At 44.9% G+C, this 27,464-nt stretch overlaps 1 protein-coding gene across 2 annotated transcripts in view; it reads left to right on the forward strand.

Moving 5' to 3' along the window:
* The window catches only part of Fmnl2 (formin like 2), a 267,830-nt gene that overhangs the window by 231,427 nt on the left and 8,939 nt on the right, over positions 1-27,464 (forward strand). The window contains exons 11-23 of one of the 2 annotated variants that reach the window (XM_032903289.1): positions 4,181-4,291; positions 6,292-6,441; positions 8,059-8,160; positions 10,062-10,374; positions 10,980-11,183; positions 16,677-16,801; positions 17,425-17,627; positions 19,154-19,388; positions 20,417-20,485; positions 20,587-20,667; positions 22,001-22,130; positions 24,374-24,537; positions 25,326-25,427. In XM_032903289.1, the coding sequence (XP_032759180.1) occupies positions 4,181-4,291; positions 6,292-6,441; positions 8,059-8,160; positions 10,062-10,374; positions 10,980-11,183; positions 16,677-16,801; positions 17,425-17,627; positions 19,154-19,388; positions 20,417-20,485; positions 20,587-20,667; positions 22,001-22,130; positions 24,374-24,537; positions 25,326-25,427 (1,989 nt within the window). Of the gene's footprint in view, positions 1-4,180; positions 4,292-6,291; positions 6,442-8,058; positions 8,161-10,061; positions 10,375-10,978; positions 11,184-16,676; positions 16,802-17,424; positions 17,628-19,153; positions 19,389-20,416; positions 20,486-20,586; positions 20,668-22,000; positions 22,131-24,373; positions 24,538-25,325; positions 25,428-27,464 lie in introns of both variants that reach the window. The other variant, XM_032903288.1, reaches the window with a different exon arrangement.

The raw sequence follows: 27,464 nt of genomic DNA on the forward strand, positions 1-27,464 counted from the left end.
GTTGAGCGCCTAACGGCCTAAGCTAGGTGGGCCTTTGGCCTTTTGCTCTTGCGGTTTTTCAGTGCCCTCTCTAGACCACATGCTCACAGACTAAAGTGCTTGGCTTTGCTGACTGGACCATTGGCATGTCTAGATGGACCCAATGCTGTTGGCTCTTCTTCCTTGTGGCTTCCTTTCCACTGTGGCTAACCCCAGGGCGTTTCAACACTTCTGAATCCCAGCACCCCAGTCTTCATTCTGGGCTCAAGACAGAATTTCTCACGAGGCTTCTTTAGCCATTGCATTCCAGTGCACCCCTTGTCCTTGACCTAGTTCAGTTTTGCACACTTCTGGACCCAGGGGTTCCTTCTGTGGAGCACTTGCCTTCAGAGCTTGCATCCTTCCTAACAGTTCTCACTTGCGAGGCCTGTCCTGTGGCCTCTCAGTCACGTCTTCATTAGCGTTGCTGCCATGACCGTAGGGCTTGAAACACCAGGTTTGTTTTGTGTGAAACTCATTTCTTGGACGTCAGGTTTGTGTTAATCTTAGTTTCAGCTTCTTTAAAATCCGGATGGTAAAATCCTTATAGAGCTTTTCCGTTCCATTAGATATGGTATTTTGTAAAAATTAATTATTTTAATTATTTACATTCCAGCATTTGCCCCTTCCTCCCATCTTCCCCCCTTCCTCCTCCCATTCTCCCTTCCCCTGCCTCCGAGAGGGTACCTACCCCTTTCCCGAAACCCTCTTCATCTTCTCCCACTGAGGCCAGACTAAGCAGTCCTCAGCTGTATGGGCTGGGGGACCTGGACCAGCCCCTGTATGCTGCCTGGTTGGTGGCTCAGTCTCTGGGAGCTCCCTGGTGTCCAGGTTAGTTGAGACTGCTGGTCTTCCTATGGGGTTGCCTTCTCCTGCTCCTTCAATCCTTCCCCTAATTCCTCCGTAGGGTCCCAGACTTCAGTCCAATGGCTGGGTGTAAGTATCTGCAGCTGTCTCAGTTAGCTGTTGATAGGTCCTTTAAGAGGACAGCCATGCTAGGCTCCTGTCTGTGTCCCTGGTTACTGCAGACCTCCTGAGAGACAGGCAGCTGTGGGGTAGGGTAGGGTATCAGGCCTGGCGATAATTGTGGTAATTATTTTTCAACTTATTTTTTAAAGTATGAAATAGTAAAGCAAAGGTCGATTTTACAGTGAATTTTTAATTCTTGTTATTAGGGTCAGGGGCCATTCAAGGTGATCATGAAGGTGTTGATAAATGTGTGAGAAGCCCCAGGCAGTGGCTCACTGCGAGCCTCTTTCTAATGCCTTCTCAAGAGGAGCTTTCTTATTCAGACAGAGCCCAAGCCAAGACCAACCTACACAAGGCCATGCTCTTTTACATGATGGCTTCTTCTGTGAAAATCGATGGGTGTATGATGCCTGAAAACTGATGGCGGATCTTTTCTTTTTAAAGAATTATTTACTCATGTATGTGAGCATACTGTAGCACATGGCTCATAGGCTGTCCTGAAACTCAGCGGATCATTTAGAATTGTTTTCAGAAGAGACAAGGAAAAGTTTCACAAACCTAATTTTCTCTAGAAAATGCGGCTTTTGATAAACTTCCTTGGGAATTCCATTAGATTTTCCAGCTTCCCAAATAATATATTCATTATATTAAACATTGTAAATTTCTTCACAATTATAATATTTTTTGTGACTTTTTTTTAAGTAGGTAAGAAGAACTCAGAACAAACAAACAGCAATAAAAGCCCAAAACAACCTGACGAGATTTTCTTTTGAAGATTTTTATTTATTTTATGTATGAGTACACTGTAGCTGTCTTCAGACACACCAAAAGAGGGCATCAGATCCCATTATAGATGGTTGTGAGCCACAGTGTGGTTTCTGGAAATTGAACTTAGGACCTCTGGAAGAATAGTTAGTGCTTTTAACCTCTGACCTATTTAACCATCTCTGTAGCCTAACAAGATTTCTTTTTTTAAAGTTTATTTAACTAGAGAACCTAAACAAATTTTTCAGAAACTTCATTGGGTTAGGCGTCCCTTTTTCATTAAGAGAAGTTATGCATCTTCCAAAGCTATCCAGTACATACCTGTTCAAGTTTCATGTGTCGTGTAATAATACAACCTGACAAAAAGCAGCTAGAGAAGAATGTGTTTTATGTGACTTGCAATTCCAGGTTATACGCTATTATAAGTCACCACCTCAGAATCGTGAAACAGTTGGCCATCGTATCACATCTGCAGTGGAGCAAGAATGAATGCTTGCTTTCTTATTTGCTGGCTTGTTTTAAGACTGACTTCTCCACTCATATATAGTTCTAGACCCCTGTCTAGGGAATGGTACCACCTACAGTGGACTGCATCTTCCCATATCAGTTAATTAACACAATTCTCCATTGTACATAGACCTTCATTAAGACTTTCTTCTTAGGTGATTCTAGATTGTGTCAAGTTGAAAATTAGAATTAATCACCTGAGTAACCTATATTTTAAAAAGAATTAATTCAATAAAAACAGGAAAAAAAAAGATAAAAGAAATAGGGGGCCTGGGAATCAAGCTCAGGAGTCAAGGGTTTACCTAATTTCAGTGCCTAAGACTGAGTTTGATTCTAAGCCCTTGGGAGGGAAGGAGGGAGGGGACATGGGTAGAGGGGTGGGGTTAAGGGGTTTTCCAAGCTGTGAATCTGGATCCCTGATTATTTTCCCTTCTTCTCAAAGCCTCTGCTGGAGCACTCATAGAGGGCAAACATGAGTTAAGACATTGTTCCCATCAATAGATGGGCATTGTTGAAAACACTATGGGTCTGTTGAAGTTCATTCCATTATTTATTAAACTGAGGACTGACTTTTTTTTTTCCCTCTGAGACAAGTCTTAGGGCCAGTCTTTGGGAAAAGGCACTACAGCCATGAACTAGCAGTTAGGAAATCCACAGAGGGATGGTGGGAAAGATCAGTTACTATCTTTTGGTAGGATAGAGCTCAAAGTGAATTTTTGAAGTAATTACCTTGTCATGACGTTCTACATTGTGTGGCTATTACTCCTCTAAGTTTCCTATTTTATATGGTCTGTATCTCTGTGGTAATTTGTACTTTGCTCTGTATATCTGTATGACCTCATCAGAACAGCTTTCTTGAAATTACATTTGCATACATCTACTTCACCCATGGACGTGTATGATTTGGTGTGTGTTAACCATTCACAGTTTAGTTATAACCACATCCATCCCCTGAAGAATTCCTGGAGTCCTGGAGCCATGGCTCAATGGTTAAGAGCACTGACCATTCTCCGCAGAGGTTCTGAGCTCAGTTCCCAGAATCCACATGGTGGCTTACAACCATCTGTAATGGGATCTGATGCCCTCTTCTGGTGTGTCTGAAGACAGCAACAGTATCCTCACATACATAAATAAATCTTAAAAAAAAAAAAAAATTAAAAGAATCCCCCTGCTATTAAAAGCTGTTTCCCATGTGCTCTATCCTTCAGCCCTAAGTTATGTCTATAGGTTGGGGTGTTCTGCACATTGGAGATGAGTAGAATCATACAATGTTTGGTCCTTTCTCACAGGCACGGTTTTCACTTTCCACGTCGTTCCCAGACTCATCCATGCCACAACATGCAGCAGTACTTCAGTGTCACAGAATGGTCCATGGCAGGGTTACCTCATTCTGTTTGTCCATCCAGTGATGGACACTGGGTGTTGTTCCATAGTTGGGTGGTGTATGTGGTATTATAAATATCTGTGTACAATATTTTTTTTGTGGCCATGTTTCTTTATTTCTCTTAGTAACGTAGTTGAATTCCTGGGGCAGACAGCAAACATGGTGCTTAACATTTTGAGTAACTGGTATTTTCAAAGTGACCGCATCATTTTATAGTCTCACAAGCAATGGGGGAGGGTCGGGTTTCTCTACATCTTTGCCAATATCATATCTATATCTATATACATACATACATATATATATATATATATCTTACATTATAGTCATTCTAAGTGACCATGAAGTGGTGTCTAGTTGTGGTGCCTGTTTGATTTCTTTAATGAAAAATTATAATATTTTCTTTCTTGAAGATTTAGTGACGTTAAGGAAAAGGGAGTTGGTGTGAAGTAAGACTTGTGGAACAAGGCACCTACTCTGGAGAAGCTTTAGAGAGAAAGCACGTGGAGCCATTTTAACCCCTTGAAAATTTCATTTCAGGTGGCCTCTATGCAGTTTATTAATATTGTAGTCCATTCGGTAGAAGACATGAACTTCAGAGTTCATCTCCAATATGAATTTACCAAATTAGGCCTGGATGAATACTTGGATGTAAGTACCTTTTTCGGTGTCATTTTAAGAGTGGATTTATTCCCTCTTCTCAGAGGTTCGTTTCCTTAGTAACTAGAGAATGCCTAAAGCGTTTTGTGGTCCCACAGTTGCCATGCAAGTTACAGGGAACCAATTTGAATGATGGAGTTTGCCAGCAAAGCTGGACTATTTACAGAATTCCTGGGACATCTGGGGGGTCTACTGCCTGCAGCCCTTTGTTACTGGAGTCAGACATTTCCGGGAGCATCGTTGCAGCCTTCCTTCGCTTTTGAGCTCTGTCTGGGTCAAGTCTTGTGGCATCCTTCATCAACACTGAAGAACAGTTTTTATTTGGGCAGCCTTGGGACCCAGGCAACATCCAGCCAAGACTGTTGGTGAATGAGTTCATGTTTAGAGCATTGAGAAGTAATGAGGAAATGACACTTCCTCCTGATGCTGTTAATTCTGTTTAAAGCACTTGTTGCTTTTGGACACGTGTCTGCACTTCTTGAGAGAAAGGAGACTTAGTTTCTTTTTCTCCCTGCCACACAGAAGTGCCCAGTCAGTTCCCTGAAGTCTTTAATAAAGAAACAGAAAGTGTATGTGGTACTCATAGATGTGCTCCCTCTCTGTCACTGGGAATCTTGTGTTTTCCCTTTCCTATGAGTGGTGCAGTTGAATTTGGAAGTCCCGGTGGTAGGCCATGGATGGCTGATGTAGATTTCAGGGATTTCCAGAGTTCACTTGCCCATGTTTGTTAGGCATGAACCCAGGAAACCACACACCTCGCACCCACCTTATTGGAGGGTGGAATACGTTGATGCTGACCCCTGTCACACCCCTGGCGGTGCTTTGGGGCTGAGATTTGTCCTCTTCATGCACCTCACAGATTGCAGGATGTGAATGAAGATCTGGAGTGCAAGTTCTCATTTCTGGTGTAGGTTCAGTCTGCTTTGGGCTGTAGGTTGTCACAGCAGCCTGTGACATTGGTGCACGCCCAGTAGTTGCAGCCAACCTTGGGAAAGCCCCTTATCACTGCTCCTCTATTGCCCTCTCGTTTTCAGCTCTAGATTCATATTTCTTTCTTTCTTTTTTGACTTTTAAAGTAAGACGGAATATACTCGGTTTAAAGTAATTTAAACTGTTAAATTAAACCTAAGAGAAGTGCTTTTCTTAAGAAATCATGTAATCTGAAATTTCTCTTAAAAATTCCACACCCCGTCCAACCCTTCGTTAGCTATGTTATGTTGGCTCTGGACCCTGATGGATAGAAGAAGTCATTAGAAGAACACCATTCTATGCATCTGCTATATACGTTTTCTGTTTACAAAGACAGCCTTCTTTGCATGTGATCGTTCATATGTTCATTCACTTACTGGCATCATCCGTATGCTAGATCTTATTATGGCTTCAGCGTCCCCAGAGAAAGTCATAAGGTGGGACTCTCATGGGGAAGAGTCACTGATTTCTTAAGCTTCTGGGGTCACCTGAGAAACTGCTTCCTCAGTCACTCTGGTATCCTTGGGCTAGGATATAAGGGAACTGGAGGACCCTTTCTGATTCATGCGTTGGGGAGCTTTGAGCTGTTCATTCAAGGCATCGTACAGGAAGAGTTCTGGCAATGTGTACTAAAGCTGAGTGTGTGTACAATCCATGGCTCCAATCTAGCTCTGTTTGGCTCCTAGCCACTCTCACCTCTGCCTAGATGCCCCTTAGATTTCACAGGGCATGTAATTATTCCATTTCAAACCCTCTTTTGTAATGTCTGGTTTACTTATATAAAAATAGTCTAGAATGTCAAGTATTTGAGGACAGTGACTCCCTTCCCACCCTTGGTGTGGCTATATGTGTCTAGGAAACAGTAGGGTCATACCTTGGTCATTCCTTCTTCATACGGAGGATGCGTTAAACTCTTGTGGGGAACTGTAGGCTACTTGTAACAGATTATGTAGAGGGTTGGGAAATTGTGTCCTGTGTCCACAGATAATTCATCCTACCTTCTCTGGAATCTTTGTGTTTAGAAGCTGAAACACACAGAGAGTGACAAGCTGCAAGTACAGATCCAGGCTTACCTGGACAACGTGTTCGACGTGGGAGCTCTGTTGGAAGATGCTGAAACCAAGAATGCTGCCTTGGAGCGGGTGGAGGAACTGGAAGAAAACATCTCTCATGTAACTGCATCTCAGAGAGGGAAATGCACTGGGGACCAGAGTGGGCTAATGCTAGCTTTTGTGATAGGAAGTGAAAGGATTTGGAGTGGAGAATGAGCAGAACTCAAGCCATCTAGCTCTTGCCTGGTCTCTCTACTTACCTTCCTGTTCCATTTCTCCCAAGTCACACACTGGCAACACAGAACAGGAAGGTTGACAGTGTAAGACAGAGAGAGAAATGAAGAGAGGGCCTGTGGCCTCGGGAAGGAGTCTCTGACGATGACCCACCTTCTCAAAGTGCCATCAGAGTCTGCGGGATAGGACTGTCATGTCTCACAAATCTCTGTGCTCCTGTCTACGCCCCGCCTGAGCTTCTGCTCAGGTCCATAGCAACTGTAGACGTTTTACGGGAAATCACTGAGCTTTGTCAACTGTGGTCTTCTCTGAAGAATCATGTCCGCTCAGTGCCCTGATCTTCTTTAAGGGAAGTTTGTTAACCACAAAGAGGTTAATATTAACCTAGAGGCTTTGGGATATTCCCATATTTCCTATTGAAGAGTAAATGGAGAACAATAGTTTTCAAAAACCCACGCATCGTGAGGGCTAAGTTCTTTTGACTGTTGTCCAGGGGTGAGCCTGGGGCCTTGTGCATGTGAGGACTGTACTGTACCCACTGAGGCATTGAAAACAAACTTCCCGTCTTGATTGGATTGATTGGAATTGTCCTTTACTGTGCAGTGAGTTGTCTCTATTTGTAAGAATATTATTTCTCTCTCGGCAGAGTGGCTTTGTTTCCTGCCACACTTTATTTTAGGGTATTCCATAAGTTAATTTCACCCCTTATCACTGTGAAAACAGGGCTCCCATGGCTTATATTAAAACAAGTTGGTAAGCCCAAAGCCGCCCCTTTGAGAAGCTCTGCGTTGACTTCATTGGCATCTTCTCAGCGGGAGTTTACAGGGTCCAGTGTTTCCTTTAAACGTTTTGTTTTCTTTTTCCTCTTCTCTCTCTGAAATTACACTCTTAACCTGTAAATATCTAATCCCCTGCCTTGCCTCCCTGGATGTCTTTGCCTCTTATTATGTCCAAAGGGAAGTCAGAAGTTTCTTGATTGTAGAACTTTATATGAAAACCAGCTCCCTTCCTCCCCTCATCCGTCCCAACCCGCACTGCATAGCCTTTCTGTATTGATTTTTATAAAAATAACCGCCATTACTGGGTAGTTTGGGCTGAAGAAAGCCGCAGTTCTTTGTGTAGATGACTAAAATGGTATGGCCATGTTTTCCAGATCAACAATTTCCAGAAGCTCTTTGGGCTTGGGAATGGCCTTGCACTCTCCTTTACTTTAATTTTTCCTACACTTAGCTCCAGGACAGGAGAGAGGTATGATTGTATATGTTCAAACACTGAAAGGCTGCTGTGTTTTATACATGCCACATATACATCATTTATTCCTGAGAGAACCAAATATGTGTTCAGAACCATAGCATAAAAATTAATGTTTCCGGAAAGTAACTTTTGGAATATATGCAAGACTCTCGTGGGTGCCAGGCTGACTAGGATATATGATTCTGAGGACCAAGGACCCGATCAGAATGATCTGTGTTGTGACTCTGTTTCCTCGTCACAATTTTACAGTTGTCTGAAAAGCTGCAGGACACGGAGAATGAAGCCATGTCCAAGATTGTGGAACTGGAAAAGCAACTCATGCAGAGGAATAAGGAACTGGATGTTGTCCGGGTAAGTGTGCTGGCAGCATCCATCCCGATGTGTACGGCCTGGCATTCAGTGCGCTCTAGTTTAAGGCTGGTCCAGTGCAGAGCACGTTCACTTCAGAGGAATGTGTTGAAGTCCTGTATCTATTGCAACCATTTCAGAGGTGGTCCTCCAAAGTACTCATACTGTATGTGTACACGCATGTACGCAATCTTAAACTCCAGCTCCTTCGGTATTTCTTTATCACAGATTTTTAGGAGCGATAATGGTTTCCTGTCTGGGGCAGGCTGAGTTGACTCTGTGGATTCTCCATGTGGTTGTAAACAGAAACAAAGCACAAATTTAATTCTCGCTGCTTATTTATTTTTTTATTAGAACTTGGGCCTCCTTGATTGTATGTGTTTACTTTTACTCAAAACCAGATTTGAGGGTTGCTATGGAAACAGCCCACAGCACAGGTTAGACCTAAAGATATTTCCCACAGTCCAATGCATTTCCTTATCCTCTAATCCCAGCCATTTTGTTTCGCCTTATGTGTCAGGCACAGTTATGGAGGTTCAAACCATCTGCGTACTTGGAACTGTACAGAACATAAGGCCAATGGGCCTGGAGGGCTGTCAGGCACATGGCTTGCCTTCGCACCAGCAGCTGATGTGACGGCACATTTTCTGTGATGGTTTTCATGGCCTCGTGTGCTGTTTGAGATTCTGACACATCCTATAGTTAGCTCTGTGATACGTGTTTCCTGGCACGCCATCAGTACAGAGTTGTAGCATATGGACTCCATTCAAGTCCAGACACTTAGGTTACAGATGATGGACAGGGTTTAGAAAGAATGTTCCCTTCCTGTTGGGGGTCTGAGGTGAGAGAGAACTCGTGCAGGTCCCAGACAGTAAGTTCAGTTCCACACAGCCATTCACACCAGAATATCCGTGGACTCTGAATAGAGGCGCCCAGGGCGGCCTTTGAATTGAATTTTAACTTTGAGAAAGATAAGTAACTAGTGGTGGGAAGCTTTGGGTTGTTTTTTAAATGCATCACCAAAAGGAAAATGCTCCAGCAATCGCCATCCTGAGCTCCATGAAAGAGCTTTCCTAAGGGCCAGAGAAATCAGTTATGCTGCCAACGTCTGGCCATGTGTGAGAAGGTCACTCCTGGCTTGGCAGAGCTTCTGTGCTTGCTTACTTATTATATATCTTCTGGGGACAGGGTCCCAGTATGTATGTGTCCCTGGCTGGCCTGAAAATCACTGCCCAGACCAACTAGGCCTCAAACCCACAGACATCACCTGCCTCTGCCTTCCCAGTCCTAGGATTAAAGGTGTACATCACCACAGCCAGCCTTTGCAAAGGTTTTTATCCGTTGTCTGATTTCTACTAAAGTCTGATTTAGGGGCTTTTTTAGTCTCTTGTTAGTCAGTGTCTATCTGGGAGTTACAGATACATTTTATTTTATGATTAGTAAAGGAAAGCACGCTGAACCACCAGGCTACCCATGCGATGTTTCAAATTCAGTTTATGGATAAAGTCATCTCTGTTCTGTTCTCTTTCGCCTAAGGGCAAAGTGGCGTTAGTTCCACTAATTAGCTAGAAAGTTCTTCCTTAACACTATCCAGGGGTTGGGGATTTAGCTCAGTGGTAGAGCGCTTGCCTAGGAAGCGCAAGGCCCTGGGTTCGGTCCCCAGCGCCGGAAAAAAAGAACCAAAAAAAAAAAAAAAAAAAACACTATCCAGTGCTGGAGTACATTGCATGCATTACCAGCTCAACTGATAATTACTCAGACTCTCCATGTTCTGACTGAATCCCACAGTGTCCCTACTGTGTGTTCTCTCTCCAACTGTTTCCCTCAGTTAGCTCACTCGGGGTCACCTGGGAATGTTCTATGAAGCCAGTGTCCTGAACATGAACATGACCTTTTTCTTCCAGGAAATCTACAAAGACGCAAACACCCAAGTTCACACATTAAGAAAAATGGTCAAAGAAAAGGAAGAAGCCATTCAAAGACAGTCTACCCTGGAAAAAAAGATTCACGAACTGGAGAAACAAGGGACCATTAAAATTCAGAAGAAAGGGGACGGGGACATTGCCATACTGCCGGTTGTGGCCTCTGGCACGTTACCCATGGGGTCAGACCTAGCAGGGGGTAACTATGTGGGACCAGTTCCAGGGGCTGCCTCCTCAGGACCCTCAGTCCCTCCTCCCCCACCACTACCTCCGTCATCAGACACACCTGAGGCAGGTAAGATGCCTGGGGGGAGGGGGTGGAACATAAGCACTTTCCCTTTTCTTAAGAAAGGTACCGTTTTGAGGAGCTGGAGAAATGGCTTAGTGGTTAAGAGCATTTACTGCTCTTCTAGATACCTGAGTATCTCCCAGCACTCACAGAGCGTGTCTCACAATGACCTAATGCCACCTCCAGAGGATCTGTCCTCGCCTCTGGCATCTGTAGGCACCGTACTCACGTACACATCCTCGCACACACGAGATGCCGTAGATTAAAACAAAAGTTTGCATTTTGAGATTGATGTTGTGAATCTTGACGTCACTTATGCTATGACATTTCCTGGGTTCTCAGTAAGGAAATGCTACTGTTGCGTTTTGTTTTCTCGGGCCTTTTTACTTCATTTAAAAATTGTATTTGTTTGTTCTACTTAAGTGATGTGTACGTGTGAGTGTATACCACAGTATGGTCGTAGAAATCAGAGTGACCTTTGCAGAGTCAGTTCTGGTCCCACTTTTATGTGGGTTCCCAGGATCTAACTAGCGTTACCTGACGAGCCATCTGGCCAGTCCAGTTTTCTCATGCCTTATGTGCACGTGACATTTTGTTCTTTTTTTACCAGCGCCAAAATGGACCGGCATCGCCACCTATGTCCCCGCCTCCTCCCCCCCCCCCTCCCCACCTCCCCCACCCCTCCTCCCCTCCACTCCCAGGTCCTGCAGCTGAGACTGTGCCAGCTCCTCCTCTGCCACCACCCCCACCTCCCTCTGCACCCCCGTTGCCTGGGACTTCTTCACCTACAGTAGTTTTCAACTCAGGATTAGCAGGTGAGAACCGGGATGGAAATGGAGGTACTGGCTTGTGAAACCCTGACTTCTGTCCGTCTGGAGAGCTAGAGCTGCTCTTTCTCATCTGTATGCGTCCCTCAGAAGGACATACTGCTAATGTAGCCGGTGAAGGGGAAGTTGCCCTACATGAGAGGCACTGTCCTCTGAGGAGTATTTGTCACACTCGTCCTAGCATCCTCGTTATCTAGTATTTCCACTGTCTTTACCTAGAGCGGCCAGAGCTCTGGACTGGGTGCTAATAGTGAGCGTTACTCTAGTCTAAGTTATCGGGAGTGTCATCTGTGGAGGAGACCCTGTCGTTGAGTTATTACCTGGTGCAGGGTGCTTGTCTTCTGAGCATTTGTAGGCGTCAGGATTTGCCAGCTTGGTTTTAGGCTTCAAGGGGAAAGGGAACAACAGCAATTTCTTCTTCTTCTTTTTTTTTTAATGATTTGAAAAGCTTCCAAATAATTCATGTTCTCTTGCTCATCAGGAGGTAAGGGTGTGCCCTACCTTACTGGAAGTAAAAGGGAGGCAGGGGAGGGAGAGGAAGGGGATTATTCCAAAGCCTTGAAGTAACTTACTATTCTTGAGTCTTGGGAGGGAAATTTTTCTCTTTAGTACTGAGCCATTTCAGAGTGTCGCTGAGAGTTTGGAGTTGTTTGTTCTGAGGTCCTGTCCTATGACAGTGGGTAGCACTGCCCTGAGGTTACCACCTGTGCTCTGGGGATCTCTGCTCTGAACTGCCTGTCCTGTGCTACTGAGTAACTGCTTTGAGGATGGGACCCTTTGATACTGAGTAGCTTTTTCCGTCACCATGGGTAACCCTGCTTGGAGGTAGCAATCCCTGTGATACTAAGTAACTCCCCTCTGAGGTGGCTGTTATGTTGAGTTTCTGCTCTGAGGCTGCCATCCTGTGACAGCAGAAGGCTCTGCTACTGGGAGGCTTTCCCAGTGATACTGTATGGCCGTCTCAGTTTGCTTTTGGTTATTGCTGTGATAAACACCCTACACAATGCAACTTCGAAAGGGAAGGGTTTATTTTAGCTTAGAGTTTGCCATGGAGAGAAGTTAGGGCAGGATCTCAAGGCAGGAAGCCGGAGGCAGGAACCAATGCAGAGGCCAGGGAGACATGCTGCTTACTGGCTTGCTCCCCATCGTTTGCTTGGTCTGCTTTCTTATACAAGGACCTAGGGGTGGCATAGCTCAAAATGAGCGGGAACCTCTTACATCAATCAGTAATCAGTAAATTGCCTTATATCTCGCTTACAGGTCAACGGAAGCATTTTCTCATTTGATGCTTCTTCTACCAAGATAACTCTTAACCTCTGTCTAGTTGACAATAGCAAACAAACAGACAAACAAACAGACAAACAAGCGAAAAAAGGAACCGATACACTAGCACTGCTCAGAAGTTGCGACTCCGGATTACTGGGTAGCTCTGCTCTGGGGTGGCTGTCTGCCGCTGTGACACTAGGTAGCACTGTTCAGGAACTCCCTCAGTTACTGGGAGCTGCTGCCTTCTAGTTTAGCAGTTCTCACCTTGTACATCACAACCTCTTTGGGGGGAGTCGAACGGCCCTTTCACAGCGGCCACATGTCAGATATCCTGCAGATTAGGTATTTACACTGTGATTCATAACTAGAAAGTAGCAGTGAACGAATCGTATGGTTGGTGGATCACCACAACGTGAGGTGCTGTATTAAAGGGTCACAGCGTTAGGAAGGTTGAGAATCCCTGCTCTGGTTCCAAGGCTGTGGTGGTGTCTAGTCTGAAGGATGGATAGTCTTTACTATAAAGATTTCTTCTTCTCCTCAGTCCCTCCATGGGTTTCCTCAGCAGCTTTTTCTGCCCACCCCCTCCCCACCACCCCATCCTCATCAGGGATAATTTCTCCAAGTGACTGCAACCCTTTCAGCCATCCAAAAGTTTCTTGAAGCAGATTTGCCCACCTCAGATTCTGCTCTAGCAGCGACATCTGTAAAATTATCAAGGATACCATGGTAAATTTGTGGCTTATTTTTACCCTTCAAGATCTTCCATGTTGACCACTTTCTTCTAGAACTTTTATTGCTTCCGAAGAGGAAAGGTGGAGGAGAGTCATCACGGAGCAATTGGATTCTGAATGTAAATAACAGGCGTCTTACCGTCTCTGGGTCTCTGCTCTGTCACCAGGCTGTTCCTGGTGGCTGAATGTGGAGGCCATCATTGTCTCGTGCACCTGGGTCACTGACTAAGCTTTCCTTGTAGCTCCGGGTGAGCATTCTCTGTGAGATATGTCTACCATGCCTCGCCTGGTGCTGCTTCTCTCTCCATCGCAAAAGCTAACCTGTGGTTCAGCATCCGCATGCATTCACAGGAGCTGAAGTAGAGCTAAGACTTTGGCAGGGAAATGGGCGGAGGCTGCAAGTATGAAGTGCCTTTCTTCTGGATGGCCATACACCTTTTTGTTTTGTTTTGCATTAAGCCTTTGCAGCTACTCCATTTTTAGCTTTGTTAGCTCTAGGGTGAGCTCAGCTGATTACGGCTGAGCTCAGGACCCTCACGGGTCTCCATGGTTCTCCTGCACAGTAGAGCACCATAGGTGGGATTGAAGAAGTCCTCCTTATCTCATCGACTGTTTGCCAATAGTTATAAGATGTAGCCTGTTTTATAAAATTACAAAGGCCCAAGTGTTTCATAATTTGGGATTAGGCATTTTCTCTGACCTCCATTTTATTTGGCCTTAATTTGGCTTCTAGTTCAGAGTAACTGAAGCTGATTTCGTGAAATATTCTTCCCGTATGTCCAGTGGTTTTGTCTCTGGAATCCGGAGGCCTGAGAGAATCCAGATACCTCGGTAGAGGTAAGAGACAGCACTGAGGCGCTATGCCCATTACTTCCTGGAAGTCCCTTAGTACGTAGGCCCACAGTGACAGGCTACCTATCCATCTCGGCCGTGGACAAGAGAGGACACAGCAGGGAGTCAGGAGAAAGTCCTCATAGTGTGCCTCTAGTTGAAAGAATGCTTTGGATTTCATAAAGAAAAGTGTGACTGACTTGTTAACAGTCACTCACACCTTCAAGTAATGTATGTAAGACACCTCCAAGTCAAACAGAGCAATCCGATTCCTTTCCTGAGGTAGGTCATCTGGGGACTGAGGCATTTTTCTACTTCAGTTTTATAATTTGTTGACTCGGGGGCGTCTTAACCGTGTGGCGCAGAGTTCTGTGATGAGCTGCTTACTGCTGCCCTCAGGATCCTCACAGGTAGCTGCCTGTGCATTCGGTGGCCTTTGCTTCGCTTGGAGAAGATATGCTTGAATCCTCTCAGTGTTTGACTTTGGCTGATTCTGTGTTATTAAGACCTCGTTTCCAGCCCGTGGAATAGTTAGTACAGCTCACTGTGCCTGCTTGGCACCATAACAACAAAATATTCTCTGTTTTGTTTTCTCTTTCTCCCTGAGAGGGGGGGAAAACACAGAAACACAAACAAAACCACACAGCGAGTTCAAAGGCAGGGGAACGGAGTTTTGGCTTTGTGCTGCTGAAGTGTGTCCACAAAGCATGGCGTTCTATGGCAAGAGTGTTGTGAACTGCTGGGCCACTTGACTCTAACTGTATCTAATCTGTATCTCCATATATTTTGTGTTTTCTGTTCTCTCTGCTTCCACAAAAGATGGGCCAATCAAGCTTTTCTGTAGGTTGCTCCTCACCAAGTGTGTTGAGTGTTTCCTGTGTGTTCTGTTGGTCACCCTGTGCCTTGACATCTCTCCACTCCATCGTGCTTTGAGCCATTGCATTTGACATTGTGTCTCCAGCTAGGCTGGGTGTTGGCTGACTGTGACTCCAGGTTTGCCCATGTGTTTCGGCCGAGTCTGTACACTGTACCTCCTCCTGCATTCACAGGCCATGGATTCACAGCCTGGATTCACAGGCCATGCCCCAGTGCTTCCCTGCGAGAGAGGGATGTTCCTGTCTTAGCGTTCAGTTTTCCTAGTCAGTTCTAATCTGTAAACTCTGAAAAGACTGTATTCTAAGGAGATAAGGAGAATAAGGGGAAACAGTTGGCTGTATCTTCCCAGGACCCCCCTACTGCCTGTGGCTCTACTGTGTGGAATAACCACCCATTGAATGCTACTTTCTTGAGTTTGAGTCCTGGGGTCACAGTATATGTCCTCGGCACCTATAGGCTCTGCCATCTGCTTTACTTCATGCCTAGCTGAAGTCAGGAAAATTTCCCTTACTTGAGTTGAAAAGATACTGCTCCCCAACCTCCCTTACCACAACCCCCTGCCCTTTGGTTGAAGGGTCAGTTGGAGAAAGCCTTTGCCTACAGAGGACCTTGGTTCTCCTGGGTAGTGCGGAGGAAGCGAAGTGTGACCAGGAGTCTCACACTGATGATAATGGGGATGAGGGTGCCACGTTTGGTGATAGAAAAGCCTGTTTTGGCAAAAGCTGTGTCTCCGTGTTGCTGCATGCTTCTGTGTGGATTGACCTGACGCCATTCCTTCTCTTTCTGTGGCCTTTGTAACTCTGGAGGAATGAGAGGCATTATCTGTATCCCTTTTCAGTGAACATCCATGGAGGCAGGGGGCTGGTCAGTAAACCTCGGGTGCTGGTCATCTCTGTTGTGTTCTAGTCCACAGCCTTAGCTTTCTCCCCACTTCCTGCTGATAATGCGGAATAGTGAAGCTCACAGTGGGCAGGTGGGGGCCCGGGACAGGTGTACATAGGGGCGTATATAGCTCAGTTTGGAAAGCCTTGTTTATGATGTATAATAGCATATAGAGCGGTAAATGGTTATCTTTTAGTTTGTTTTCTCAAAATGAGAGGCGCTAATTCCCTTTAGCCCATACATAGTAGATCACAGCCTCTCTATTTTAGTACATTTAGCAAGTTCACTGAGGATGTCTCGGTAAAGATAGCTAACTCCTTTAGAAGGGGGTTGGGGATTTAGCTCAGTGATAGGGCGTGTGCCTAGAAAGCGCAAGGCCCTGGGTTCGGTCCTCACCTCCGGAAAAAAAAAGGAGAAGGGGGCAAAGGGATGGTGGCACTCCTTTAGAAGGAGCACTATGATCTCTGCCTAGGTCCTCTGTCGTCTTCACTGTTCTCTGATGTAGGCCATGGATGCTCTTAGTCGACCTGAAATAACTCAGCAGCCAGTGTAGTCTCTATGTCACGGTCACCCACCGGAATGCATAATCCTGGCTGAAGATCATTGACATTTAAAGCATACATATATATCCTAGGAGCAGGAGGTGAAGACACCAGAACTCAGGGCAGTTTCCCCTCTGTTAAATCTAGTTGCATTTTCTCGTTCTGTAACTTAGAAAGCACTCAGTGTCAGGCAACCAAATGAGGACCTTGAATGGCTCTGGCCGAGTGCCACTTGCCACTTGCCGTCTTCCTCCAGCGTTAAAGTGTCGTCCGCAAGGACTGTTGTCTTAATGTTCCCAGAGATTACGAGGTTTTAGACAGGACTTAATTTCCTTATCTCTGATAACCTTCAGCTGTGAAAATTAAGAAGCCAATCAAGACGAAGTTCCGAATGCCAGTGTTCAACTGGGTTGCCCTGAAGCCCAATCAGATCAACGGCACTGTCTTCAATGAGATCGACGACGAGCGGATCCTGGAGGTACCGGTCTCCTTCTTATAGACTGGTGCATGCTCGCCTGCAGAGTGAGGGAGGATGTCCTGTTGGTCGGCGAGCATCAGTGACAAAGATGTAACGTTTCTGTACTCCAGCGCGAAGAACTGGACTTGCACTGTCAAAATTAAGTTGGACATGATTTTAATAAGAGGAGGGTTCTAGAACTATGCCTGATCCACTAAGATAATAATTTTTAATATCTTCTGTGTTTACCACCAAATACGTTTCACATAACCATGCCCTTTAATTTATAAGAACAGAGACAGCTCTTTTTGAAAGTGTGCGGGTTAAAGAACTCGTAACTATACTGACTATCTGGTTTCATGGATTTAGCCTGAGGTATAGATGTCTGGGTAAATCAATTATCAAAAGCAATTGAATTGAATCGAACTGTTAGATCAGTATTTCTCTGGACCTTCACGTCTATGAGACAGGAGAACGCTAATAAAAACAGGAGAAGGGCAGCAAGCCATGCAGGGATAAGCACTCAGCAGTATGGAAGGCCTTTCCTTAAGAGAGTGCCTACATGGTGAGGGGTTTGCTAACGGGACAATGACGTAATTCTAACGTGCGGTCCGATTTGTCAATGCTATCCTTCTCTACCCTAGGATTTAAATGTGGACGAATTCGAGGAAATATTCAAAACAAAAGCCCAAGGTCCTGCCATTGATCTTTCTTCAAGCAAGCAGAAAATAACACAGAAGGGATCAAGTAAAGTGACATTATTAGAAGCAAATCGAGCCAAAAACCTTGCCATAACCTTACGGAAAGCGGGAAAGTCCGCCGATGAGATATGTAAAGCTATTCATGTGTAAGTTTCCAGGGAACGCTGACCTTAGCAAGCTCAGCTTGAGGGAGAAAATAGGTTTACAAGTCAGCAGAGAACAGAAGCAGTGGGGCAAAATGGAGGAATTCTTGGTACCCCCACTTTAGAGCTCTCCTTTTTCCTCCTGTGTTATTGCTTTGGAACTCAGATGTTGACACCAAAGCACTGTACCCAGGAGGTACCCAGGGCAGCAACCTGTCATTTGTCAGCTCAGAATGAGCACCTCTGGATTGGGACAGTGTTGTTGTCTTGTTCCGGTCATATCTAGAGGCCTCCAGTAGTGCCCACACGAAAGAGCTGCGTGGGTAGATGGCGAGGAGAGGGGGAGATGGCAGCCTTCTCTGGGGGATCTGGAGTGCATCCACACTTGCCGAATCCACATTCGATGGCAACCGTTCAGTGCCAGTCGTACATGACACAGACGCAGCTCTTAGTCCAGGGCAACAGGGATGCGAATTCATAGTGCTGTCTGGTCATTTTAAACAAGGCTTTTTCCCCCAATTTATTTATAAATTACACAGGAGGTAATGGTTTTGTTCACCTGTCAGAAAAATGTTTCCACTCTTCTTGAGGCCAAAGTGATGTTATCGATGTTTTTGGAAATAATTTTTCATAATTTGATATTTTATAGTTTTTGACTGGTGATCCTACCTAACTCTAAGATACCATTTACTCTGATTTTGTGTCTTTAGCCAAAGACATATTCTAATATAGTCTTCTGCAATCTTTTCTGATTTTCAGTATTGAAATGTCTATACAGTCTTGTTTTTAATCTCACATACCTTGTTTGCCATAATAATGAATGGGTAATTTATCTTCCTTCCTTCCTTCCTTCCTTCCTTCCTTCCTTCCTTCCTTCCTTCCTTCCTTCCTTCCTTCCTTCCTTCCTTCCCCCCCACCCCAAGAAAGATTGTCTGGAGAATCCAATAGGAATTAAGCAAATACTTGTTTCAAATTGAGCAAACATCTACCTAGACCTGATATTCCTTCAAGGAATGTATGTATCTACATCAGAATTATATAGAACAGGACTTTGACCCAGCTTGTCTCTAGAGAAACAAAAATAGTGTGGCGGTGATCTCTCTCTATCTTTTTTTTTTTTAAGATTTATTTATTTACTCTATGTAAGTACACTGTAGCTGTCTTCAGACACACCAGAAGAGGGCATCAGATCCCATTACAGATGGTTGTGAGCCACCATGTGGTTGGTGGGATTTGAACTCAGGACCTCTGGAAGAGCAGTCGGTGCTCTTAACCACTGAGCCTTCTCTCCAGCCCGGTGGTGGTCTCTTTGATTGAATTACTTCACAGTTCCTTGGACATACAGATCAGCTGTGTTCCAGCATTCAAATTCTGTCTGCTCTTGATTTCTAAAGGCCATAGCTACCTGGGAACTTGGTCTGGGGTATCAGTTAGAGCAACCAGCACCACGCTGGGGCTTCAACAGGTCAGCTGTCAGAATCCAAAGGTTGGATGGGGGTAGATCACTAACATGGCTACACTGGTTTCAGGTTTGATTTGAAGACACTGCCAGTTGACTTTGTTGAATGTTTGATGAGGTTCTTGCCAACTGAGAATGAGGTCAAAGTGCTCCGACTCTACGAGCGAGAGAGGAAGCCCTTGGAGAACTTGTCAGATGAGGACCGCTTCATGATGCAGTTCAGTAAGATTGAGCGGCTCATGCAGAAGATGACCATCATGGCCTTCATTGGGAACTTCACAGAGAGCATTCAGATGCTGACTCCTGTGAGTTGACCAGCTCTGGCAGGGAAAGTGTACGAAAAGATAGAGCCGTGAATCTTAAACATCTCTCTGAATGACACTCAACGTAACATGGGTTCTAAAGAGTCTCTCCAGAACTTTCTAGATAACATTTGGAATTAAGCTCTGGTTCTCACCTTGTAAATCCAGATCTAGGCATATAACTGTTTTCCCCAAAGATTACTGTTTTCTGTGTTTTTAAGTATCTTCTGTGATTCAAATAGCAAGAGTACAGAGGACACTAAAAACTAGTTCTCATTGGCAGGACTAGAATTATGACTCTCGTTCTTAAAAATAGCTCTGTATCGGGGTTGGAGATTTAGCTTAGTGGTAGAGCGCTTGCCTAGCAAGCGCAAGGCCCTGGGTTCGGTCCCCAGCTCCGAAAAAAAGAAAAGGGGAAAAAAAATAGCTCTGTATCTTAAGTGAGCAGCAGTCTCCAGGGATGCCCATTGCTAGAAGTGCTAGGGAGTGCTGACATTGCTAGAAGATGTCTCTTCTTTGGCCCTCCGCTGAAGTAGATTGTGGTAATGTACAAACGAAGAACAGTCAGTCATCATCCCCCATGTTAGTCTGGTGGAGACTTAGGGATGTCAACATCAGTTTGTCTCTGGTTCTGTTTCTCGAAAAAATCTGAGTTACTGCTTACAGCAGAATATCCATTCAAAACATGTTCTGAGAACTCGTAGAGAGTAACACGGCTGCCTGCCCGTCACTTCTCACCCTTTGCTTGCTTGGGCATCTTTACTGATTTAAAAGTATCCGTTGTGTATGGTTAGAGGTGGAGCACAAGGAACTGGACTTATGCCAGAGAAGCCTCCTACCTTGAAATCTTACTGGTTATGGGTTGGCTACTGATGAACGATTTCCCATGTTACTTGTTGCTGTGAATAGTCTGTGAGAAGAGGATGTGTAATGCTGGGGTTCCCTAAGGCACAGTTAACTTTAGTTTCCAGCTGGCTTGCCGTTTCTTTAACAGTCTTCCCCTGTCTTTTCTTCTTCCGATTGGAATCCAGCAACTGCACGCAATCATAGCAGCATCTGTCTCTATCAAGTCATCTCAAAAGCTCAAGAAAATTCTGGAGGCAAGTGCAGTTTTCTTGTTATGTTCGTGGGGAGCTGACTTGCTGGTGGCCTTCCCGCACCCGGGGCCTGTCCTGACGAACCCTTCTTTTCTCTTTTCCAGATCATCTTGGCCCTTGGAAACTATATGAATAGCAGCAAACGAGGAGCAGTCTATGGATTCAAACTTCAGAGTTTAGATCTGGTGTGTGAACTAAAAGGGCCTTACAGCTGCAGAGATTAATTGTGAAGCGAGGGCTTCCATTCTGGGAGGGCTGGGGGAGGGTCCTCTTATTGCAGGAGGGTGAGTTGGTCTAAATTTTCTGGAATTACCTTTTGACAGGATGGTTCATTTCACCCGGCATTCCATTTCTAGGAGTTCTGACTCAAGAAGCTGAATTGTAAACACCGTAGTTTGTAACAATAATCTCAAGTTCCAGTGTGATGGGAAGTGACTAGGAGACAGCTGATAGAGTGAGCCATTTAAATCAAGTTTTTAAAATTGGGTGTGCTTCTCAGACACATAGATAATTTTGTTTAGAACAAAGTAGAATATAGTTACACATAGATATGTAATTTCTACTTTCCTGCGTGGACAGAGTACAGTGCTTTGCAAAGTTATCCTTTGCGCGTCCTGTCCAGGCTGTGCAGGCCTAGTGTGGCTTCTAGGATGGGGAAGGCATAGTTAATTGATAGTGTCAAAATATACACACACACACACACACACACACACACACACACACACACAGAAAGAGAGAGAGAGAGAGACAGAGAGAGAGAGAGATAGAGAGAGAGATTGAGATCGATTATAATCTGATCATTGGTATCCACATAGGAATTGTCCCAGGATCTTCAAGGATACTAAACATCTCAGGTGCTCAAGTCCTTTTTATAAAGTAGTGTAATGTGTGGGTTTAACCTAAACATGACCCCTAACTTTTAGATCATGACAGGCTCACATATGATACCTAGCACAGTTATATTGTATTTTGCAAGTAGTTGTTTCATAGAATTATGTATCAAATTCACTAGAAAAAGTCGGTACCGAGACCAGCTTATTTCTTGATATTTTCTGTCTCGGGTTTGTAAAGCTCACAGATGCAGGATACCTAGACACAGAGAGGGAGGCAGCTCTCAGAACCATCAGAGCTAGGGAGTAAGGGAGACCGCGCTGCCTCTGGAGGCGCAGAGCTCACCTGTGGGCTCCACCTTCATCTCTGCTCCTCGTGCTGAAGAGAACTAACACTGGGAGTCTTTCCACTTTGAGCTAGGGAGGTAGGTGGGAGCAGATGCAGGGATAGGGAGAATTCTTATAAGAAAGATGAAGATCTGAAGCCTTCCTAGCTCAGAATGTACCCAGGCATTTAGCAGGCACTGTCAGGACGCCCTCGGGCTGCTTAGGCACCGTGGACTGGTTCTCTCCAGAGCACCTTGAATCTTGAGTCTCCTCTGGGGATCTTTTTTCCAGCCCTTAGTTATTTACTCTGGATACTCAGTCCTTGCTCTTGCACCTAATCCCTGTCCCCTTTCATTTTCAGCTCTTAGATACGAAGTCGACAGACCGAAAGCAAACGCTGCTGCACTATATATCAAATGTGGTGAAGGAGAAATATCAACAAGTTACCCTGTTTTACAACGAGCTTCATTATGTGGAAAAAGCTGCAGCAGGTACCGAATTTCAGCTGATTGCCAGTGTTCCCATGGGGTATTTAATATCATAGTTCTGAGGGAGTCATTCTGGGCTGTCAATAGCAGAAGCCATGATCAGAGCATCGGCCCTCCTGTGCTGGGATGTGTTGTTAGGGTACTACCCCCCGAGCAGTTAATACAGGCCTGCAGTAACTTCTGTCAGCGCCCTTCCTGTGAAGGTCCAAGTCTTTGTGATGTGACTTTTCCCTTGCTCACCCATTACCCGGTTTGTTCTCTTGCTAACGGATAAGATGTGACCCAATCCTGAGTAAAATACCTTGATTTCATGGCCTTCCACTTGCTCAGATGAGGCACACAGGCATCATGTCTAAACCACCAGCATTTCTTGGCTGCTACTTCGCTTTGGCAGTTAACATTTTCTCATTGAAATTATGGTGACAACTGGGCTGAGCAGGATACCAGCAATCCCATATTACAGGTGAGATCCTGTGTGGAGGTTTTCCTGTGCAAGGCCCAGTCAGTAATGACCTGGGGGAAGTAATCAAATCAGAACTAGAATCCAAGACTTCTCACTGTTGTGTGACGGCTAAGGTACTGTCTTCTCACAAGAGTATCTGGGTCAAGATAAGAGCAGTATGCACATCTATCCCAGAGTTAGTGATAGGCTGTTATTTTCAAATCGTAATCTGAAATTGAACCATTAATACCCAGTGTTCATTATCAACCATTACTAGATTCTTGGCGCAACCCCAGGCTTACTGAGTCTATATAAAAATTATGACTTGTTTAGCCAAGTGAAATGACCATCGCTTCAGCATTCTAAAAGTACTCGCTACCACACCCCATAGATTTGTCAGATTTTCTTATACCGATAAATAGGCCCATTGCGATCTATTCAGTTCTTATGGGTATAACAGCTTTTGTATAATGACACAATTCACTTAGACTCAATCAAATTGGATGATGGGGTTAAATAAATGAACAAATGAGTGAGTGAAATTATAACATGGCTAGACTAGATGATGTAGAATCCGTTAGAGTCAGAACTGCAGGCAGAAATGGTTTTGTGGCTAAAAACAGGTTAGGATAGACATCAAGGGCCCACTTAGGCACCCAGCATAAAATGGAATGGTTTTCTGTTGCCTAAATTAAGGTTCTTAAGTATAATTCCAATTAAGCAAACTAAATAGCAAGAGTGTACCTTACTAAGTAGTGGCACAGGTGGTTTGGTGAGGAAATTTTTCTGTGAAAAAAGCCTGTGAGAAAAACACAGAGACTGATATGCTTACTGGCTGAGCCGGTGTCAGGCTAACTGATACATCCCCTCGATGTGGTCAGGCAGGACCACTCCTTTGCTGATCAGCAGCCAGCTCTGAGTGCGTTCTCTGCACGTCTCACTATCGGAAGTATTATGGGGTCAAAACTGGAGGACGCTCTGGGAATAGAACAGTGCAGGTCTAGTAAGGGACGAACACACCACACTGATTCATAACTCATCCGTGTACAGAACTGACTGACAGGGAAATCAAAATGGGACCGATTCTGTAGGAAAGTGGCTCATAAAAGTTGAGGAGTGGGGGTTGGGGATTGAGCTCAGTGGTAGAGCACTTGCCTAGGAAGCTCAAGACCCTGGTGTTCGGTCCCCAGCTCCAAAAAAAAAGAACAAAAAAAAAAAAAAGTTGAGGAGTGTGCCCACTCTGGGTGGTGGCGTTATTGCAAGGTTTATGCCAAATTCTTTGAATCAAGAAATGGTTAAAAAAAGGAGAAAGCTGTCTAAGGTTGCCTTGTATCTCTGTGTTCTAAGCAATTACATACAGTTGAGCAGGTAAAATTCTGCCCTCTGCTGGACAGTTACAGGAGTTCAAAATCATCTAGAGTAAATAGGCTAGAAAAAAACTGTTGGCTCTGTTGCAACCTACAAGGAAACCAATGGGCTGGATGGGGGTGGAGCCTTGGTCTTCAGCACAAAAGTGGAGGCTAGGATTGTTTTCCCAGGCCCTTGCTATCTGTGAACTGTGTGACTTATGGCAGGCCATGGAAATTCTTTTCCTCCTTGGCAAAGTATGCTAATAAAAGAGGAGGGTTAGTGCATATGAAGAATTTATTGCATTTGATAGTGGCAGTTCGTAAATTACTCATGTGACTAGAGGTGGGACCTAGCTGTAAGGGTCCTAAGTAAGCCTTACAAAGTTCCGAGAACGGGCATCAGCAGCTGGACTTCCTCTCAGAAGTTTCCTGACATGTCGTGGTCTCTCCCCCAGTCTCCCTTGAAAATGTTCTGCTGGATGTCAAGGAGCTGCAGAGGGGAATGGATTTAACCAAGAGGGAGTATACCATGCACGACCACAACACACTGCTGAAAGAGTTCATCCTTCACAATGAGGGCAAGCTGAAGAAGCTGCAGGACGATGCTAAGATTGCTCAGGTAGCCCAGGAGAGCACGCCCGTTCAGTTCACCCAAGGCGCAGGCTCTGTGCTGGGAGTCTTGATGAATTTTTCTAGTGTTAGTGGATCAATTTCTTATGTTGCTAATGATGTTTAATTTCCCTCTTATTGTCCTTAAAAGTGCCCTTTCCAACGGTGGCCTTTTGTGCTTTTCTGTAGAAGTCCTCTGTGCCCCTTCCATTTCCCCCATAAATTCTTCTAGCACAGGTCTGTATTCAGTTTTGTGACACACCAAGCCTGGGCTCCCAAAGCAATATCCTTGGAGTTTAAGGTTTCTGTAGATCTTAGATTTCATCCTCCTCTGCCACTGCAGAGACCGCTGATCTACAAGTAAACCTAGAGTGGAGGGCAGTGCACATCATCATGGAGCCCGAGGTGCAGTGCTGGGGAACTGAGCCAGCTAGGGATGGTTCCTGTCGGGGCTGTGGTGGAGCACAGGAGAGACTGCGCCCTGTCATGGGACTAGGACAAGGAGTGTGATGTAAAGAGTTAGGATTCAGGGCCACAGTGCTTTCATGATCTTTCCTGACGTTGTGGTTTAAGGAATGTGTCTTGGCCTTAGGAAACTCATGAAAGAAATAGCTCATTGTGTGTGTGTGTGTGTGTGTGTGTGTGTGTGTGTGTGTGTATACTTAGTGAGGTATTAGAGGCGATGTGGTGAATCTTATGGCATACAGGGCAAGCTTCCTTGTTTTAGTTATCTGGCCAAGTGCATCTAGCCCCAGTAATGGAACCCATGATATTCAAGAAAAACTTGCTTCTTTCCAGGATGCCTTTGATGACGTGGTGAAGTATTTTGGTGAAAATCCCAAGACAACTCCACCCTCAGTGTTCTTCCCTGTCTTTGTTCGATTCGTGAAAGCCTACAAGGTTAGTACGGGGGCACTGGGTAGCTTTCCTCTCTACTTTCCCATTAGGTGCCCTCCACAAGACATGTTTGCACCTAAGTCCTCTGCACCCACCTTGGCCTTGGGCACAGGATCTGGGTGATCACTTTCTGCCCCTGCTAAGGCTGACAGCTTTTAGGGCTCTCAGGCCATGATGGTTCATTTTCCCGTGGAGCCATGACTTCAGGAAGAAACCCAACGCACTTGCCTCCCCACTTGTGGCACGGGGCTAGGGGTGCTCTGTAACCACTGTTGTCTTACACGAGCAAGGTGATGGGCACCAGATGTGACTGAGCTGTGAGACTTCTAGACTTGGCGCTTGGCATTTTGGAATGAAGGATGATGCTGTACCAGACAGCTGCTTTCTCTTTTCAATCTGGACCTATCCTGGGACATGATCCATGATGGTGAAAAAGCAGGCGGCTGAGGGAAATTGTCTTCAAAGATTGTCCCTTTTGGGAAAGGATGACCAGGAGGACTTTAGAAACTTTTAGCACCCAGGAAGAATTGTGGTCTTTTAGTACCAGCAGGGCTTGCTTTCAGAGGTTTGGTGATACGATTCTGAGGATACTCACATAAAATGGTGCTATGCTTACTTACAGAACTTGCAGGTCTTCCTGCATATGGTAAGTCTCTAGGTTGGCCGCAGCACACACACCAATCGTGTCGGTTTCTTTCCTATCACTGTGATAAAAACACCGTGACCAAGGCAGCATACACAAGTAAGGATTTAATTACTCTTACTGCTCCAGAGTTCATGATGGTGGAGAATAATCTTTCAAAACCTCAAAGTCCAGTGACACACCTCCTTCAACAAGGCCACATCTCCTAATCCTGTGTTGGTTTCAATAAGATTGGCCCCTATAGGCTCATATATTTGCATGCTTGGCCGTTAGTTGATGAGCTGTCAGGAAAGAATTAGGAGTGGAGTCTTGGTGGAGGAGGTGTGTCGTTGGGAACGGACTCTGAGGTTTCAAAAGCCCACACTAGGCTCAGACTCTCTGTGTCTCTGTCTCTCTGTCTGTGTCTCTCTGTGTCTGTGTTTCTCTCTCTCTCTCTCTCTCTCTCTCTCTCTCTCTCTCTCTCTCTCTCTCTCTCTCTCTCTCTCTCTCTCTTCCTCTCTCTCTCTCTGCCTGTGGATCAAGATACAAAGGTCTCAGGTAGTGCTACAATGTTCGTCTGTCACCATGCTCCTTACCATGAGGAAATTAGACCAAACCTCTGAAACCGTAATCAAATCTCCAATAAAATGTCTTCTTTTGTAAGAGTTGCCTTGGTGAAGATGTCTCTTCACAGCAATAGAAAAGTGACTAAGATCCTTCCCAAAGAGTCCCATCGACTAGGAAATAAGTATTAAAAAATATAAGCCTATGGGGTATCATTCAACTTACTCTGTTCCTATTATGCAAATAGTTGTAAGTTATAATTTAGGAAATGAGACAGATGTCCCTGTTTAGTAAAGATATGTTTTTGTGAATATTTTAAATTTATATTTGATTAAACTCATGAATGAGGAATCCACAGATATTGAGAGCAAACTCCTACCTGGTGTTCTCTATGTTTAACATCGGTCATACTGGTAGAGGAAAGGATTTTAGCTGCTTATGAAACTTCTGAGAAAAAAAAAGGGGGGAAAGCATAAGGACAAGCATGTCTTGTAAAGCAAACAGAGGTTAATGGCTTACTCAGATTAAAATAGTTACCTCTTTTAATCATGGCACCCTGTTGTAAGCTAAGAGCATAAGGAAAGCCTTCTTGGCACGGGATGCACAGAGATGGGATGCTGAGAAATCCGTTGCCTTGAAGCTGCTGTTAACTGGTATCCTGTAGTTCCCTGGGGCACTAGTCATGCTAATGAGCTACGAGATGTCCCAGGAGGCTCCTTTGAGGCACTATAATCATATCTCTTTACATGAAAATTTCCAACCTGGGAGATGCTGAGATTAGACTGAGACTTCAGTTGGGACATGTGCCTGCAGTGGTCTTTGGGATGCTGTGGTCAAGCTTGTCTACAAGTGTG

Source organism: Rattus rattus, chromosome 5 (assembly GCF_011064425.1).
Source record: "Rattus rattus isolate New Zealand chromosome 5, Rrattus_CSIRO_v1, whole genome shotgun sequence".
In the NCBI taxonomy this organism is placed as follows: domain Eukaryota; kingdom Metazoa; phylum Chordata; class Mammalia; order Rodentia; family Muridae; genus Rattus; species Rattus rattus.